This window comes from Humulus lupulus, chromosome 8, assembly GCF_963169125.1.
Source record: "Humulus lupulus chromosome 8, drHumLupu1.1, whole genome shotgun sequence".
Lineage (NCBI taxonomy): Eukaryota > Viridiplantae > Streptophyta > Magnoliopsida > Rosales > Cannabaceae > Humulus > Humulus lupulus.
This window is the reverse complement of record NC_084800.1, coordinates 32,925,635-32,942,724: the sequence shown is the minus strand read 5'-3', so window position 1 is coordinate 32,942,724 and position 17,090 is coordinate 32,925,635. Positions and strand designations below refer to the sequence as shown.

Sequence of the window (17,090 nt, the reverse complement as noted above, 5' to 3'; positions counted from 1 at the left end):
TTAAAAGGAGAAAAAAAATTGCAATAGAAACAGAAATACCTAAAGGGAAAAAAGATCTAAAAAATTCGTTAATTGCTACCCAAGTAGTCATTTCAGTCCCTTTTCGAAGAATTGTTTTCATTTTAAGTTAAACGACATGTCGTTTTATTAGTATGGAATAGAGAAGAATGGAAGGAAGTAAAGGCAGCTCAAAAGTTAAAGTTGCGAAGTTAACTTGTCTTTTGCATTACGGTGACCCAATTCCAACGAGTCGCCCCGCCCACCCGGATCAATCTTCAAATCCCCCGCTTCACTGTGAGGCTTCTGAAACATCTACACCCCTCACCTCACCACACCATCCATGGAGGGACCAAAGGCAGCGCAGCCCACACTCACACCCGCCCAACCGCAACTCTCTCCACCGACCCCACCATCCCAACCTCTTCCTCCTCAACCTCTCTCCTTTAATTCCAAGAAGAGACCCCTTCCCACTCACTCTCCTTCACACAATTCCAAACGCCTCAAACTTCGTCTTCTTCTCAAAGGTCTTCGTCCTCATTTTATTGAGGTTTGTTTTCACTTATATCCAACTTTATACGTTTTCTTAATTTTTATTTCTTTTTATGGATTTTTTTTTTTTGCTAATTCCTTCTAGCGACTGGGTTCATGAAATTGGGCTCTCTCTCTTTCTTTTTATTTTTTTGGTATGTGTGATTGTAATTTTAAACTCATGGAGGTTCAGATTTTGAAAGATCATGGTTGCGAGATGACTTTTTTTTCAAGAAAACAAAAAGAAACGAAAAAAAAAAGATGGACTCTGTAAAGAAAGCTTATAAATATAGTTGATTTGATTGTTAAAGGAACATTAGTGTTTGATGAGGAAGATTGGGAATTTTTAGGTTGGGTTTGAGGACATATATAGCATTCCTAATTACTTTCTCTTTACATTGGCTGAATAACCTTCTACTTTGTATGCCAAATAATTTGAGATCCTTTCTGTTATCTTGAAGGTTTTACGGACCCCGGATTTTCGGAAATGCAGGGCTGCAAATGAAATCCAAGAACGTAAGCTCACTGACATGCTTTACTTTCTTTTCATATTTGAATGTTGGATTGGACCCTTAAATGTTAATGCCTTTCAGTTTCATGACTCATGTCCATGTCTCTATTGTCTCTTTTTTCACCTTTATATTAAGATTAAATGACTGAGTATTGTCTTGTCTATTGCCATACAAATTGTCCCAAACAAAGATTTAAGGAGCTTTGCTAGGTTAAATACTTTATATTCGAAATTGGTTGTTTGCAATCCTTCTGTTTTTCGAATTTGCTAACGTAGTTTTTGGCCTCAAGTTTTAAGACAAAGCTTGTGTTGAGTTGCTTGCTATTATAGTTTTGATGGGCAGAGGCCATCATAAGTTTAGACTGGTCTGGTACTCTTTGCACACGATGGAAGATTGTACTCCAATTTATAAACTGGTTGTGACTGTTGTAGGATATGGGGTTTTACTAGAAATTAAATAAAATTCACAGTAGGTTAGCAGTTGATATTTGTATGGTCTGCCAGTAGATTAGTTGGATTGGTTGTTAAACTGTGTTAATGACATTCTAAACCTTCAAATTACAGAGCTGAAGCATGTGGTAGAGCTATGCAAACAGGCGATATCAGAAGCAAATTCCTCTTGGAAAAAGAATGTGAACGAAAGGCGGCCATCATCAGGTGAAAACAAGGATGGTCAAAATCAACAAGAGAAGCCTCAAAATGTTTCTTCAGACCAACAAGAGAAGGCACAACCTGAATTTGGTGAGATTAAAGGGACATACGTTGTTGGAGGATCAGCTTTCGGATGGAATTTCGTCACCTTTTCCAGCAAAGATCCAGTTTATTATGGAATCACCAAGGAGTCATTCCGTGCAGCTAAATTAATTACTCCCTAATCCAGTTAGGGACTCCTCTGGGGCTAGGATTGCTGATTTTTATTCTAGGCCAGGGGTCAGTTCAGTGTCTAGTACACCAGAAGTAACACCTCTCATTTTGAAGAGCAGAAGATCCAGTTTAATTGGTTCAATGCTATTAAGAGATTAACATCAGTACTTAAAATTCCCGACCCTAACCCAAAGTTTACAATTTTAGATGTAGAACTTTAGAAACATTAAATTATTATAGGTCTGATATTTATAGCTGGATATTTTATTATGGAAGGGGATTGGTTTAAGTCTTGTGATAGTTTGTTATTATTCAATCTCGTTCTTGTTATTTTTCAATCACTCGAGTTACAAAGATGAACCGAAAGAGAAAAGTTTAAGCTTATTATGGAGTAAGGAAATTAGATTTTATACTGATATGAGAATTTGTACCCAGAAAATTGATTATTTTTCTTGGGATGGAAGTTAATGGCTGTATCAGAGTTGTCTTGTAAATTTCTTGTTGGTTTCTATGTAGTTCATATTAGAAGTTAATCGCTCTGATTATGACATATGTAACCTCTACTGAGCAAGAAGTTCATGATTTGATTAGTATTGTGCATTAAATTCATTTTGTAGCAAAATTCAACCCAAAAGGTTGAGTTAATTAAGATTTCCACTATGTATTTTATTATTGTTAATTAATAAAACATACAATCTGAACAAAGTGGGTCCATAGCTCAGTGGTAGAGCATTTGACTGCAGATCAAGAGGTCACCGGTTCGAACCCGGTTGGGCCCTTTTTACAAAATCATCTTTTTGAATCTTTTATTCATTTATTTGTTATACAATTATTTTAGACATTACATTAATTATTATTATTTATAGGCATCACCATTGATCATACAATTACTCATTACGGAAATTTCTTATAAAGTTTTACCACCACTGAGTAATTACCTAAATTCTCACTTTTTTGCCTCCTCGAACCATTGAATTCATTTTTCAATAGACATGAGAAAAAAATCTGGAAAAGGATAAAATGAACTACATTACTAAAAAGAAAATATTACACGTTTTGCGATTTATAGATAGAGCATGACACGACCAAGTCTATAACTATGAGTAGTAGGTATAAAATTTAGTAAGAGTAGCAATTGCCAATTGATGATCAAGTCTAATGAAAAAGCCAACAATAAACTAATCAACAAGATCAAACAAAACCAAGGGTGGTGGTATCTGTACACAAATTACAAGCTTGTGGAACACTATTCAACTTCAACTCATGTTTTACACCTTTTTTCTGATTTAAAAAATAAAAATAAATTGCATTTATGGATCCTCCTCGCATACACAAGAAATCAAATCAGACAAAAAAGAATAAGCAAATAATAATATTAATAATTATATAGTAAGAGAATAAAGCCCACTAGGAAAATGGCAAAAATCCACACTGCTCCTTCCTAATACTGTTTTCTCGGGGGACTCTTCAGTCTTCAATCCAGTTATGCTCTCCTAGCATTCATTGAAGGGAAAGAATTCTTCTGTGTGACATTTGAAATGGAGGCAAAGGAAACAAACTCTGGATGTTGAAATTGCTTCAACCATACCAATGTCACTTCTGTCCAGCAGTAGCTGTTCTCTTAGCTTCAAGAGTTGTGCCCTCCTTCAGTGCTACACGTGCTTCATTCTCCATTCCAAGCGCCGTAAGGGCGGCGGCCTGAAGATAGGAAGCAACATGCCATACTGGAGAAATGACCTGAGCTTGCATTGCATCGTTCAGAGCTTCTTGATGCATGTCGCTCATGAGGTACGACAAGCTACGACGTGCAAAAAGAGTTGGGGAGACCATGGTTCCAACGTCAATGAACTGAAAGACAAATAAGAGTCTCTCAGCAGATTATAAACAACAAAAGCATTCCAAGCAAGCAAAAGGGAAAGTAATGTGGTATTACCTGTGAATAACACTCGATAGCCATTGCAAAATCCTTTTGCTTAAATGCAACATCACCCTTTTTCTTCGAATTTAAAGTTTCCTGCATTTGGTCAGTCCACATCTGGAATGACAGCTGTAACAAAATATAAAGGGGGGGAAAACAGGTTTAGTATTTGCAGGTAAGACAGCTAAAGTTGCAGAGAAACAAGGAAATGAACCAATGGACAATAGCAATCAGTGAAAGAGGTAGCACAAACACTAAATAGTTATGACATATAACTTATAAGAGACATGACTTTGTACATATATATTGTATGAAATGAAACAACTACAGGACCTCATTTGTGACTCCTTCATCATCCTTATAGCCAATTTTTTCTAAGATCTCATGAATAGCAGTCAAGTCTCCTCTCGAGCAAGCCTCACCAAGCGGCGACAGAGGAGTGCATGAACCACTGTGTGGAATACCCATCAAGAGATAGGAGAGAACCTGCACAGCACAGTAGAATGAAATTTGATATAAACTACAGCTACCAAACATGAGTTTGAATTCCTAATTTCTTATATTGAATATGAGATGTGAATTGAAACAATGCCAGGTTTTACAGTTTAAACGCATGAGTAACCACAACATAGCCTGCCATAGGAACTAGGAGTCAATGCCCATTCATGAGGCTGAATCATTTGTCCAGGCAATACATTATTGCAACTTAATTGAAAAAAGTTTTTAGGTTCCTAAACTAAAATATGAAGGCTATGTGAAGAGTTTTTAGATGGACATATTTACAGCAAGAACATTAGAAAACGTTACTAGTGATAAACTCGTAATTCATAAAACAAGAAAATTGACAAACCAAAGGCCAAGAACAAAAGAAAACAGGACGTTGGCCACTTTCAGCAATCATCGGAATTAAGTCACCTTAAAAAGAAGATTTTACTAGAAAAAAGTGGCAATCTTGATTAGAGCAGCATATTATAGTCTGCAAACTACAAAAAGATAATTTTGAACCAATTCAAACAATATTCACCAACTTATAAGTTAGTAAAGAAGATTTCAAGAAGAGGGATCAAGGATAACTGACCTCTGTTTCCTTCTGAAGAGGACTCAATGCTGTAACTAATGACTTCGGATTTGGCCGCTCTCTGGGTTCATACTGCAAACATCGTGATGCCAAGCGTACCAACTCTGTACCATCATCCTCAGAAAACTGTCCTTCCAAGCAAGAATCTGTTAACATCTGGATATTTCTGTCCCGTATAAGGTCAAGAGCCTGAAAAAAAATTTAGGTCGTTAGGTGAGCTTATAATCCACACAGGAAAAACCACATCTAGGATACATATCAATTCAAATTAAGTGAATACTTTTTTTTCTTTTGCAGCAATTAGCAATTAAGTGAATACTTTAGTTATACAGATTACATAAATAACTTACATGGCTCGGGGGAATATGTTTTCCACTGAGAAGATCAAGCAAAAGAGTACCAAAGCTATATATTACACTCTCGGGTGTCACTCTCCCTATACACAGCATGTCAAAATAGAAGAAACAAATTAAGTGATGCTTTTGACATAAAAGATTTTCAAATTACATCCGACTTTAAATCATATAGGCATAAATACTAAACACATGTGGAAACTGAAATAAGAAAAGCATCGTGATGTGATATTAACGTGTGATCAATAAAAAAATTATATTGCCAACATATGATTTTTGAACTATTTCTTTGACTGGTCAGAGAGAAACCACGTAATTAGCCTAGACACTTGACATAGATTAATAATACATCTCGTTTGATGTTTCATTTATCTTATTGGAAAAGCCAGTAAAGGACCTTCACCTTGAAGCAATAACCTCGAAAGATTGTTCCTAATGCCAAAAAATTTATCAATAGGGGTTGCATACCAGTTCTCAAGTATTCAGGAGGAGTAAACGCCAGATTTGTACTATAACTTTTCCCATCCCTACTATTTTTCATCAGGCCAAAGGTTGAAAGTCTGGGATTAGCATCCTGCAAAAATTTTAATCCAAAGTTTAGGAATGCAAATAGATCATACCAAGAATACTGGTAAATATGAAAATAACATACCTCATCAAATAAAACTCTATAAGCATTAAGGTCGTGATAAAGAGCACGTCCTTTGCTTGTGCAGTATTCTAAAGCCTGTGCAAGATGTAGAACAACCCTTAATCTCATCGCCCATTTCATAGGCTGTTTTTCCCCTATATCAAGAAAGTAATCAAGTCAATTTACACAGAAAAGACAAATTAAAACACTGAACATAGAGCAATGCAAGTTTAACTGCACGGGCAAAGCAACTTTTTCTAGGAACCAAAAAAAAAAAAACAGAACAAGTAACTGACTGCAAAAGTACCAGCCAAAAAAAAAAACGCAATAAGCCTTGCATGAAGGGTGCACTTAGAGCTGATCATATTTTCACATGGTCCGTCTGTACATCAATTTATATGATTTTTCAAGCAAATGGGAGGGAGCAATGTTTATATAGTTATTACAGCAAAGAACTTATAAAAGATACTCAGAAAGTGTAAATTATGATGAAAACCATATGTCATTTACTGCAACCAGGAACTATTTTATCATATGGGTTTTGATAGATTGAAATAACCCCAAGAAAATGGTGAAAAGCCAATAGACGGAATTTTTAAAAGTAATGTAAACAGCATACATGACAATGCTTCAAAATAATTATTTAAAATATCTTGTTCTGTACTAGAGGGTAAAGCCCATAGTTTCCTATTTCAACTTAATAAATTTCAAATCTGTTTAAGCTAAAGTTAAAGGTAAGGACATAATCAGAATAATCAGTAATTTAATGATTAGAAAATAAATTAAAATAGATGTTTTCACAAAAAGGGCAATGTATGTGTGAGCATGAAGCCTTACAGTGAAAAAGATGTTTTGCAAGTGTTTCATTGGGCATGAATTCAGCCACGAGTAATCTCTCATCATTTTCACAACAACAGCCCAGCAAATTTGCCAATCTCTGGTTTCGTAGCTGACCAACTGATCTTGCTTCTTCCTATGATTGTGCAAAAGAAAATCTATCATGATAACAGAAAATATAACCTATATTTGAGCAAGTTGTTAGCAAAAGAAAATAAACTTTTGTACCACTGACATGTTGATTATGTATATAACTCAATAAAGTCAGTCATAAAGATATAGGAAGTAATCTTGGACAGCAAGCACAACACAATGCAAAATTATATGAGCACACTCTGCAACTGATCATGGAGAATGGAAAAAAGGAAGATTTTTAGGTTGACAGAATGAAATGGAATTTTCGAAGCCTATAGCTAAAAGTGAACATAAATCATAAGAATTATGCACACATGCACCAACAGATACAAACGACATGCCAATGATGGTACTGTTGTTGAGTTAAAAAACTGCAGATAACCCTGATGATTTCCACTAATTATCATAGGGTGGTAAAAGATTTGATAAAACTGACAGAAAAAAAGAGAAAGAAATAGTGTAGTAATAGAATCGTTACCAGAAATTGCCGGGCATCAGGCCATGCCATTCTATTAAACCGTTTAACTGCAATTCTCCGTTGATTCTCCAGTTTCCCTTTATAAACAACATTTGGAGCTTTCTCACCATGCTCAGATACAATATTCTCCACTGCGAAACCAGATGTGGCATTTTTTAGTTGCTCAAATGTGAATTCACGAAATGCGGGTATGTCATCAACCTCACTGTTCCCCTCATTCTCTGCAAAAACAGAAACAGGCAAACCATAAAGTATCATCCATTACTTTCTTTCAAAATTATTTATTTAATGAAAAAAAAATCGTAGTAAAGACTATCTTCATCTTAAACCTACCAACGTCTGGAGCTTCAAGCACAGCTGCTTTGAATTGTGAATTCCAGCAGCAAGGACTCAGTTTGGAGCATTTAGACCCCATTTCAATTATCTGAAAAGATCAATGCTTTTTTTTATTAACAATCCGTTTTTCAGCACAGAAATTCTTGCGGCTTCAAACTCTGAATTTCATTCTATGATCAGACAGCTGAAGTCCTATATTTAGGATCAAAATGACAAGAAATTAATCTAAAACTGGTCTATTTTACATGACAATCAAACAAACTACAAAAATTTGATCTGCACATAATTTCTTATGGATTGGCATTTTAAGATAAAGATAAATTGAAAACCCAGCTCAATGCTGCAGGTATGACCAAAGTGGTCACCTTTCCCTCTTCTTTAAGCAACATTTTGGATAATCTTTACTGGGTATACGCAATTTCCCATATGTTATTAATTAGTACCACTAAATCATAAGTCAAAACTGAAACTAATGAACACAAAACAATAAATGCTGAAAGTCATAATGAATACACATATTTATACACATAATGAATAACTTAACTGTATACACATATTTATACCTATTTAAATTTAATTTTCTTAGTGTTTCTCTCTCTCTTTTAAAGCTTCTGAACCAATCCAATCTGGTCAAGCAGAATTCAGAACCAAAAGATACAGCACGACCCAGATTCCAAAACCCGAAAACCCAGTTAGAAAAAGCTTCCAAACTCAGTCAACCACAGGTCAAAACCTTAAAAGCTTCGTCTCCAGTCTGCAATAACCCTTATCTGGGTTTTTCTTTTCTTTTCTTTTCTCTTTCTACACCTTGAAACAATCAATCAACTTTCTCGATCCAATTTTAGCCCCTAAAAAAGACTGAAGCTTTTCGTCTCAATTACCGGAAAACAAAAAACAAGCAAAACCCAAATCAGAAATACCGTGAAGCTTGATAATCTCAGAGGTCAAGATCTGTATAGAAGAAAAAATATAAAAATAAAAAATAAAGAAGAGCTTGAGAAGAGTTGCTCTAAACCATTTGTTTTATTTTTGTTATCTCACTATTATTTTTTTAGTATTATCATTATTTTTAATTTTTCCTGTACAAAATATTAAATAAACCAATTATTTCCGACATGTCACGAACATTTATTCAAAGCCAAAGAATCTGCATAATATTTTAAGAAACTATTTCTGTTTTCTTTTTGTAATAAAAATCTGATAAGCATGATTACTTGAAGAATTATCAAACCTATTATAATAATATTATATATGTAAATTTGGAGTTTAAAGGCTGGAATTTGGGGTCGAGTTGAGTTAATTGATAGTATTAGCATTAGAATTAGGGACCAACCAAAGCAAAGTCGGAGGAGACTCTCTCTCTCTTTCTCTTCCATTCCCATCATTCTTTCCTGTGCCCCATCACTCCCGCCGTAATCATTTCCATTTGCCTCCTTTAATTATTGACCATGGACAACTCAAAACGACACCGTTTTCTATATTAACTCCTTTCTTTCTTTTTTTTTTTTAAAAAATAAATAAATTTCTAAATTTGATTATAATGCTAACTCAGTACTATTTACCATGTGCCTTGCTTGCTAAAGCTGGAATCCAACAAGGTGTGCAAAAAAGAAAATCACATGATGATGGTAAATTATAATTATTTGGAAAATTAAATCAGGTAAATAAAAAGGGAAATTTGAGTTTCTATGCTTAATGAGATATACTAAATCAAAAAAATGCTAGACACTTAAATCATTTCAAAACAATGCCAAATTTTTTGACAATACCCAAAATACCCCTCTCATAATTTTTCTCACCCCTTCCTCTTCCCTCTTCCCTCTCTCTCCCTCAACACATTCCTCTCAACTCCCTCTCTTGAAAAAAAATTCATGGGTAAGATAAAATATCATAGAAATCAATGTAATGGCAAGTATTCAACACTTAGGACACTAAAATACTACATTTCGAACAGATTTGGACATGATTTTTGGGTTTTTTTTGCGATTTTTTTCAGATCTGAAACTTTGAAATCTGCAGAAAATCGACGTGGTTCGATGGTGGTTCGATGGTGCTCGATGCCAGCTCGATGGGGCCTTCAAAATCAAGATTTTCATGAAAAAATCGATGTTGCTCGATGGTGGTTCGATGGAGGTTCGATGGTGGTTCGATGGTGTTCGATGCGATTCTTGCAAGATACGTAATTTTTCACTCGGGTATCCGTTTGGGGTGATTTTTTTTTTGATTTTGGGTATTTTTTCAAGATCTACACGTTTGGGATGTGTATATACACATTTGGGAAATGTAAATCTTGAAAAAAATGACAAATGCAAAACATACCTCATGTTCAAGATATGTTTTGGTATGTTTTCAAGTTCTAAACTTTGAAAATGTGTATATGAACATATAAAACGTGTAGATCTCAAAAAAATACCAAAAATCAAAAAAAAAATCATCCCAAACGGACACCCGAGTGAAAAATTATGTCTCTTACAAGAATTGCATCGAACCACCATCGAACCACCATCGAGCAACCATCGAGCAACGTCGATTTTTTCATGAAAATATTGATTTTGAAGGCCCCATCGAGGTAGTATCGAACACCATCGAGCAACCATCGAGTTGGGCATGATTTTTTAGTTATTTTTCAGATTTGAAACTCGGAAATATGTAGAAAATTGACTTTGCTCGATGGTGCTCGATACCAGCTCGATGGTGCTCGATACCAGCTCGATGGGGCCTTCAAAATCAATATTTTCATGAAAAAATCGAGATTTCTCGATGGTGGTTCGATGGTTGCTCGATGGTGGTTCGATGCAATTCTTGTAAGAGACATAATTTTTCACTCGGGTGTCCGTTTGGGATGATTTTTTTTTTGATTTTTGGTATTTTTTTGAGATCTACACGTTTTATATGTTCATATACACATTTTCAAAGTTTAGAACTTGAAAACATACCAAAACATATCTTGAACATGAGGTATGTTTTGCATTTGTCATTTTTTTCAAGATTTACATTTCCCAAATGTGTATATACACATCCCAAACGTGTAGATCTTGAAAAAATACCCAAAATAAAAAAAAAAATCACCCCAAACGGATACCCGAGTGAAAAATTGCGTATCTTGCAAGAATCGCATCGAACACCATCGAACCACCATCGAACCTCCATCGAACCACCATCGAGCAACATCGATTTTTTCATGAAAATCTTGATTTTGAAGGCCCCATCGAGCTGGCATCGAGCACCATCGAACCACCATCGAACCACGTCGATTTTCTGCAGATTTCAAAGTTTCAGATCTGAAAAAAATCGCAAAAAAAACCCAAAAATCATGTCCAAATCTGTTCAAAATGTAGTATTTTAGTGTCCTAAGTGTTGAATACTTGCCATTACATTGATTTCTATGATATTTTATCTTACCCATGAATTTTTTTTCAAGAGAGGGAGTTGAGAGGAATGTGTTGAGGGAGAGAGAGGGAAGAGGGAAGAGGAAGGGGTGAGAAAAATTATGAGAGGGGTATTTTGGGTATTGTCAAAAATTTTGGCATTGTTTTGAAATGATTTAAGTGTCTAGCATTTTTTTTATTTATAACCCCTCACTAAGCATAAAAACTCAAATTTCCCAATAAAAAATGGCATTCATGTCATTATTCTTTGTATTAACTTATTTTTAAATAATAATTGAAAAGGGGTAATTGCTTTATTTAGATGAATCATTTGTCAAAGCACACTAGTTTGATATTATTCGGTTGGTGGAAATAGTTGGCAAAGTTGTCAGTCAAAGGATGATCCTCTCTTATTCATCTTACTTGTAATATTGGTACATATACGTGTATTTCATATTTTAGCCAAAACAGTAACTTTTATAGTTTTTTTTTTTGGTAGAAAAGTAAAACTTTTATAGTTGTTAAACAGATATTAAGTTGAATAGAGTAGCTTCTAAATATATTATAGTATTTTTAACGGGTGTTCTATTTTATTCTTTAAATATTTTTTTTATTTTAGTTCTAAGTTTTATATTATACAATACAACCGTTTTTTTATATATTTCTCTATATTATTTAAATATTATATTTTATTAATTAAAGTAAAATAAAATAATTAAAAAAGAAATAATGAATATATACTAAATAAAAGAGAAAACTTATAAAGAAAAATATTATATAAAAGATATGTAAATGTAGATATAGATTAATTGAAGTTTGTGCATAATTATTATAAATATATGTATAAAGGAATTGATAGAAGATGTTTTTGTGAGTTTTAGCTAAATATTATAGAGAAAATATATTACAAAATACATCACCAAAACATAATTTTTTATAATTTACCTCAAATTTTTATATTATACTATAGGCTCCTTTATTTTTTTTCTACATTATTTAAATATTATATTTTTTGAAAATATTTTATTTATTTTAAGAAATAAAATAATTAAATATAACAGTATCACACTTATATATATACAAAAGTTTATAAAAAAAAAGTGTTAAAATATTTATAGCTTGATGAATAGTATTTCACTACATTTAGGTAAAAAAAAATATAAGTTTACATCACTCATTAAAAGACTATTTAATTATTTTTTTCTCTATATTATAAAGAATAAGACATTTTCCACTAAAAGTGCTCTTATGCTATTTATAACAACAAAGTAACTCCACTAATTATTACTCTATAATTTTTGTTATAGGATTATCAATATATAAATAGCAATTGAATATAAGGCAATATATATTGATGACAGTATATTAGTATAGGTTTCTTTTTTCAAACATAATTGAATAGAATAATATTTACAAATTACACAAATTGTACACATTAATTTTAAATAATATACAATAAAACTTCTAGAGTAATAATATTGTGACTAACCTATTTTATTAATATAAGGAGGTTATAATTTAATAGAATTATATTTATAAATTGTTAGAAATAAACACATTTAAATTTAAATTAAATAATAATTAATAAAATATATCAAATTTAATATAAAATACTGATAAATTAAAATGACATAAAAATATAACAACAATGTATATATCTATATAATATTTTAAAATATAAAGTTATTTTACAAATTTAAATTGATATTTAATTTTATCAATAAATTTATAGTACGCTCAAGATAGCATATAAATAAATATATTTAATATTAATATAAGTATTACTATGTGGAGACATATTTTCTAAATGTGGGACCTATACATATTATAACTATGTATCATGCAAAATTTATTCGTATTTATAACTGATTCTAAACTGTGAATACAACTTTTTATGACTATATAGTAGTTATTCTAATATAGAGTAACTCTTTAGGAATGTTTTACTGTAGTAACCAATCCAACAATTTTTTTTATTGAAACTGAAACTTAATTAAGAATATAATACTATAAATGTAAAAAAGAGAATAAAATTAAATGAAAAAAATAAAATTATCGTCACTACGCATACTGATACATACATAACAACCATTCACTAATTTTTCAAAATTAATCATTAAACAATCTTTTGAAGAAAACGACTAATAATTTTTACTGAAGCCCAAAATTTTTTTAAGTTCACGAGTGTCTTTTATTTTCTCATAAATATAAATTGGTTGGTGTATGAGTACACAAATTATCTAGCACTATTTGCATCAAAATATTACTTACAGTGAATAAACTCTAATTTAATATTCCTTACATATTGGCATATTGGGATTTTTTTCCATAATTACACCATCTGAATATTAACCAAACACATAAAGATGGAAAGTGTTTTAATTCAAATAAATGGATTATAGTAAAACATCAATATAGTGTTACTCTATAATAGAGTAACTCCTATATAACTATAAAAAAAATTAATAGACCAAATATATTGTAATAAATTATAATATTTCTATGGTCCTATCTTAATAAATATGTCCCATATAGTAATAATTATCTTAATATTGAATATATATATATTATCTTATACTAAAAATTTAAGATGAAATATAATATTTATCTAAAGTAGTTGTTGGAAACAATGATTTATTCTTCAGAGTTATTATCAAATCTTTAAAATTTCAAGTTTGTAATAACTTACCAACATGAGTATCTTCTTGTTCAAGCCAAAATATTTCTATCTTCTCAAACATGGTTAGTAGGGCAGCACATTTGGACCCCGAAAACTAGCCCAATTGATGGACCCGACCGACCCGAACCTGAGACACCCGAAAAAAATGTGAAACTCATACCGTCGGATCGAAACGGATGTAACCCGACTGCGTCGTCGGCTCAGGTTCGGATGAGAAACCTATGCATTTCGAGTTCAGGTGGAACTCAGCTCACCCGAAATATTTAATTTTTTTTTCAGTTTTTATTATTAATAATCATATATCTTTTTTATAAAAAATTTAAAAAAAAAAAAACAGAACCCTATCTTAAAATCCTCTCATCTCTCTCGACTCCTCTCCTTCCCGGTCTCTCCCTCGATCTCTCCCCCCTTTGGTGTCGAGACACACCTCACCATCACCATCCCTAGATCTCCTATGGCCTCACCCTTTCGATTCCTCCTCTCCTCCTCTTCTCGACTCTCTCCCTCGATCTCTCACTCTCTCCCCTCATCGGCACTAAGACACACCCCCACCACCCACCATAGGCCAGCCAGCCACCGACCCACACCCCTTCTCTTCTCCTTAATGTCTCACCTTCACTGTAACGCCCTCGAAATTTCAGGGACCGTTACAGTGTGCTTTTTAAACAATGTTAAACTCGTTAATCGAGTCATTTGGCCATAACCGTGTAACTAAGTATGATTAGCGATTTAGCATTAAAAAAATTGGTTAAGATATAACGTTTCATTAGAACGTTTACGGTATACATTGGGATCCCAAAATATAATTTAAAGGTTAATTAGAACAAAATATTTACAACTAACCGACCTAAGCAGCAAAATAGGGTTTAACCCTAGTTCCTCTTTAAACCATCGGCCGTAGTGGTCGAGCAGCCGCATATGTACACATCGTCACCTAAGCTCTCCAACTCAAGGATGGTCAAGCTTTCTTTTTCCTTTACCTGCACCACATAGCACCCGTAAGCTGAAACTCAGCAAGAAAACTCAATATGCTCATGAACAAGTAATAACATGTCACAACTCATAATAGGCATGCTTAGCAGTAATAACTCTACTCATGTATGCAAGCAGGTATAAATAAATGTTCATGGGGTACTATGTCTGAATAGATGACTAATGAGTCACACCATGTATAGGTGACTGATGAGTCACACTCTGTATAGATGACTAATGAGTCTATCTCTGTGTGGATGACTAATGAGTCATGCCCTGTATAGGTGACTAACGAGTCACACTCTATATCAATGACTAATGAGTCATACCCTATATATGTGACTAATGAGTCACACTCTATATAGATGACTAATGAGTCAATCTCGGTCAGATGACTAGTAAGTCAATATCTGAGGTCTCATACCCTCCTAGCCATGTGATGTGTATATCACCTTAGTATTTACGACTCTGGCTCTAAATAACTAGCCTTTAAACTAGACAAGCGCTTTTAGTTTTCATCGAACTTGAGGTCAGTCTGGCATTAATGCTCATGATGAGTCATTCAATGCAGATGTCGATTAGATCTAATCTTTCATTGGCTCTGCGTTCTTGACGCTTATGCCATTCCTGACTCTTAAGTCAGTAACATACGACTAATGTTCAAAACTACTGTCGAACTTGACTAGTAAGTCACAGCTTCACAGCTAGTTCTGACACCATTGCTGCTTCTGACTAGTAAGTCAGTGCCACGCACAAGTAAGTAATGCTACCAAGTATATTCATATGTAAAATATCTTAATGTAGGGCATTCAGCATGCTTACTTAACAATTGCTAGCATAATTAGGATCATGCACAAACACAGAGACTCAAGCTCTGGTCAATCTCATATTTAACATTCATGGCACTGTTGGAAAAAGCTTATACATGATCTTTATTTATTTTCATGTATATCTAATATTAAACAAATTAATACGAGATAGCCTAAAACATGTTTCTAAAATTGAATTCAAAGATAAACAAATAATATCATACTTCTGGTATACGCAGCAGAATTAAAGAGTCATTCCTTCAGTTTCTCTAACTCTTGTATCCTCTCTGTCGCAGAGTATTACCAAGAAACTGAACTGATCTTCTATTTTCTTCACGATCTTCCAATGTATCCTTAGAACCACCTAGACTAGTGTGGGCAATTCTCAACACATGAGAAAGATATAGAGAGAAGAAGAGAAAATAACAAAGTGGCTTAGAAAATGACTTGTGTTTAGAGAGAATATAAAACTATCAGAAAATCTGACTTGTGACCTATCTGTCGTCTCAAAAATCTTCTCTCTAAGCACTCCTTTTATAGACTCAATTAGGCCATTTAATTTAATTAAAAAATCAATAAAATAACATCCATTTTGAACCCCTAGGTCGAAATTATCATGGGCTATAGGCCCGTGAAATTTCACATTTGATTATAAGCCCATTGGACTTAAAATCAAGGCCTGTATTAATTTCTATTGATTTAATTAATTAAATAATTATTTAAATCATTTATCAAATTAATTATTTATAATTTGAACCTTGATTTAAATTTATTTATTAATTTAGATACCAATTTATCTTAATTAATAAATCTGTCATAATTTCTCTTTTCTTCTCAAAATTACACAACTCTGTGAAACTATCCAAAATTGACCTGGTCAACTTTGATAATTCTAATTGATGATTAAATCAATTAATTGAGACTATCTAGATGATTTTATCCAAGGTACAATGGGGACCATGGGCCTATGAAATCAAGCTCCAATAAGTTATCATAAATCTAACAAATAAATTTACTAACTTATTAATTCCTCGTGACTCAACTATAGACTTGGAATTGCACTCTTGAATTCATAGAACGCTCTATAACAAATATAGATACGCTATTAATTATCCATTGTTACAACGATAATTGTCACTCAATCCTCTATAGACGGTCTACAATGAGATAGGATTAAAATACCGTTTTACCCCTCATTGTATTTTATCCTTAAAACACTTAGTTCCTTGTAAATGATATTTCAGTAAACTAATTTAATTACTGAAATGAGATCTCTATCATTTAACACCTTGAACCAAACTAAAAGGAAACCATCATTTCACTTCTTCATCAGAAGCTATAGATGTTCATATCTATGATTAACACTCCCACTCAATTATACTACCAAGTTCCCAAGATGTAAGTATGGGCTAGTCCGTAGGGTAAGCTGGTAACGAACAAGTCAAAGAACTCAAATAATACAATCAGTTAGAATACTAACCACTCAGAATTGAGATTGAATTGACCTATGGTCAACTATATGATATGACTAGAATAGATAATAACGGTATGTTTACTTATCTTATCAACTGTCAATATCGGTCCTGTCCGAT

At 33.0% G+C, this 17,090-nt stretch overlaps 2 protein-coding genes and 1 non-coding gene across 5 annotated transcripts; 2 read left to right on the top strand and 1 right to left on the bottom strand.

The window, feature by feature from the left end:
* Positions 1-158: 158 nt before the first annotated feature.
* Positions 159-2,379, top strand: LOC133796703 (uncharacterized). Its single transcript, XM_062234334.1, has 3 exons — positions 159-547; positions 990-1,044; positions 1,604-2,379. The coding sequence occupies exons 1-3, from the start codon at positions 341-343 to the stop codon at positions 1,912-1,914; spliced, it is 573 nt and encodes a 190-aa protein (XP_062090318.1). The 5' UTR covers positions 159-340; the 3' UTR covers positions 1,915-2,379.
* Positions 2,380-2,610: 231 nt separating this feature from the next.
* TRNAC-GCA (transfer RNA cysteine (anticodon GCA)) lies at positions 2,611-2,682 on the top strand. The gene has a single exon. It is a non-coding gene; the product is annotated as a tRNA-Cys (tRNA).
* A 395-nt stretch (positions 2,683-3,077) lies between these two features.
* On the bottom strand, positions 3,078-9,084 carry LOC133796701 (serine/threonine-protein kinase BSK3-like). Of its 3 annotated transcripts, XM_062234333.1 has the most exons (12): positions 9,003-9,084; positions 8,233-8,541; positions 7,667-7,861; positions 7,334-7,554; positions 6,721-6,856; positions 5,905-6,038; positions 5,721-5,826; positions 5,250-5,335; positions 4,900-5,088; positions 4,155-4,307; positions 3,837-3,950; positions 3,078-3,751 (listed from the first exon to the last, which is right to left on the bottom strand). In XM_062234333.1, exons 3-12 carry the CDS (start codon positions 7,746-7,748, stop codon positions 3,497-3,499), a joined length of 1,476 nt encoding a protein of 491 aa, XP_062090317.1. In that variant the 5' UTR covers positions 7,749-7,861; positions 8,233-8,541; positions 9,003-9,084; the 3' UTR covers positions 3,078-3,496. The 3 variants fall into 3 exon arrangements, with proteins under 3 accessions (XP_062090317.1, XP_062090315.1, XP_062090316.1); XM_062234331.1 differs by lacking the exon at positions 9,003-9,084 and having other exon boundaries at positions 8,233-8,789; XM_062234332.1 differs by lacking the exon at positions 9,003-9,084 and having other exon boundaries at positions 7,667-7,757; positions 8,233-8,789.
* Between the last annotated feature and the right edge of the window lie 8,006 nt (positions 9,085-17,090).

Coding starts and splice junctions, on each gene's coding strand:
- LOC133796701 (XM_062234333.1), bottom strand. CDS start 7,748: ATGGGGTCTAAATGCTCCAAACTGAGTCCTTGCTGCTGGAATTCACAA. Junction 6,039..6,720: donor TGCAAAACATCTTTTTCACT/GTAAGGCTTCAT, acceptor TTCTTGATATAG/GGGAAAAACAGCCTATGAAA. Junction 3,752..3,836: donor CTATCGAGTGTTATTCACAG/GTAATACCACAT, acceptor TTTGTCTTTCAG/TTCATTGACGTTGGAACCAT.
- LOC133796703 (XM_062234334.1), top strand. CDS start 341: ATGGAGGGACCAAAGGCAGCGCAGCCCACACTCACACCCGCCCAACCG. Junction 548..989: donor TTCGTCCTCATTTTATTGAG/GTTTGTTTTCAC, acceptor GTTATCTTGAAG/GTTTTACGGACCCCGGATTT. Junction 1,045..1,603: donor TGCAAATGAAATCCAAGAAC/GTAAGCTCACTG, acceptor TTCAAATTACAG/AGCTGAAGCATGTGGTAGAG.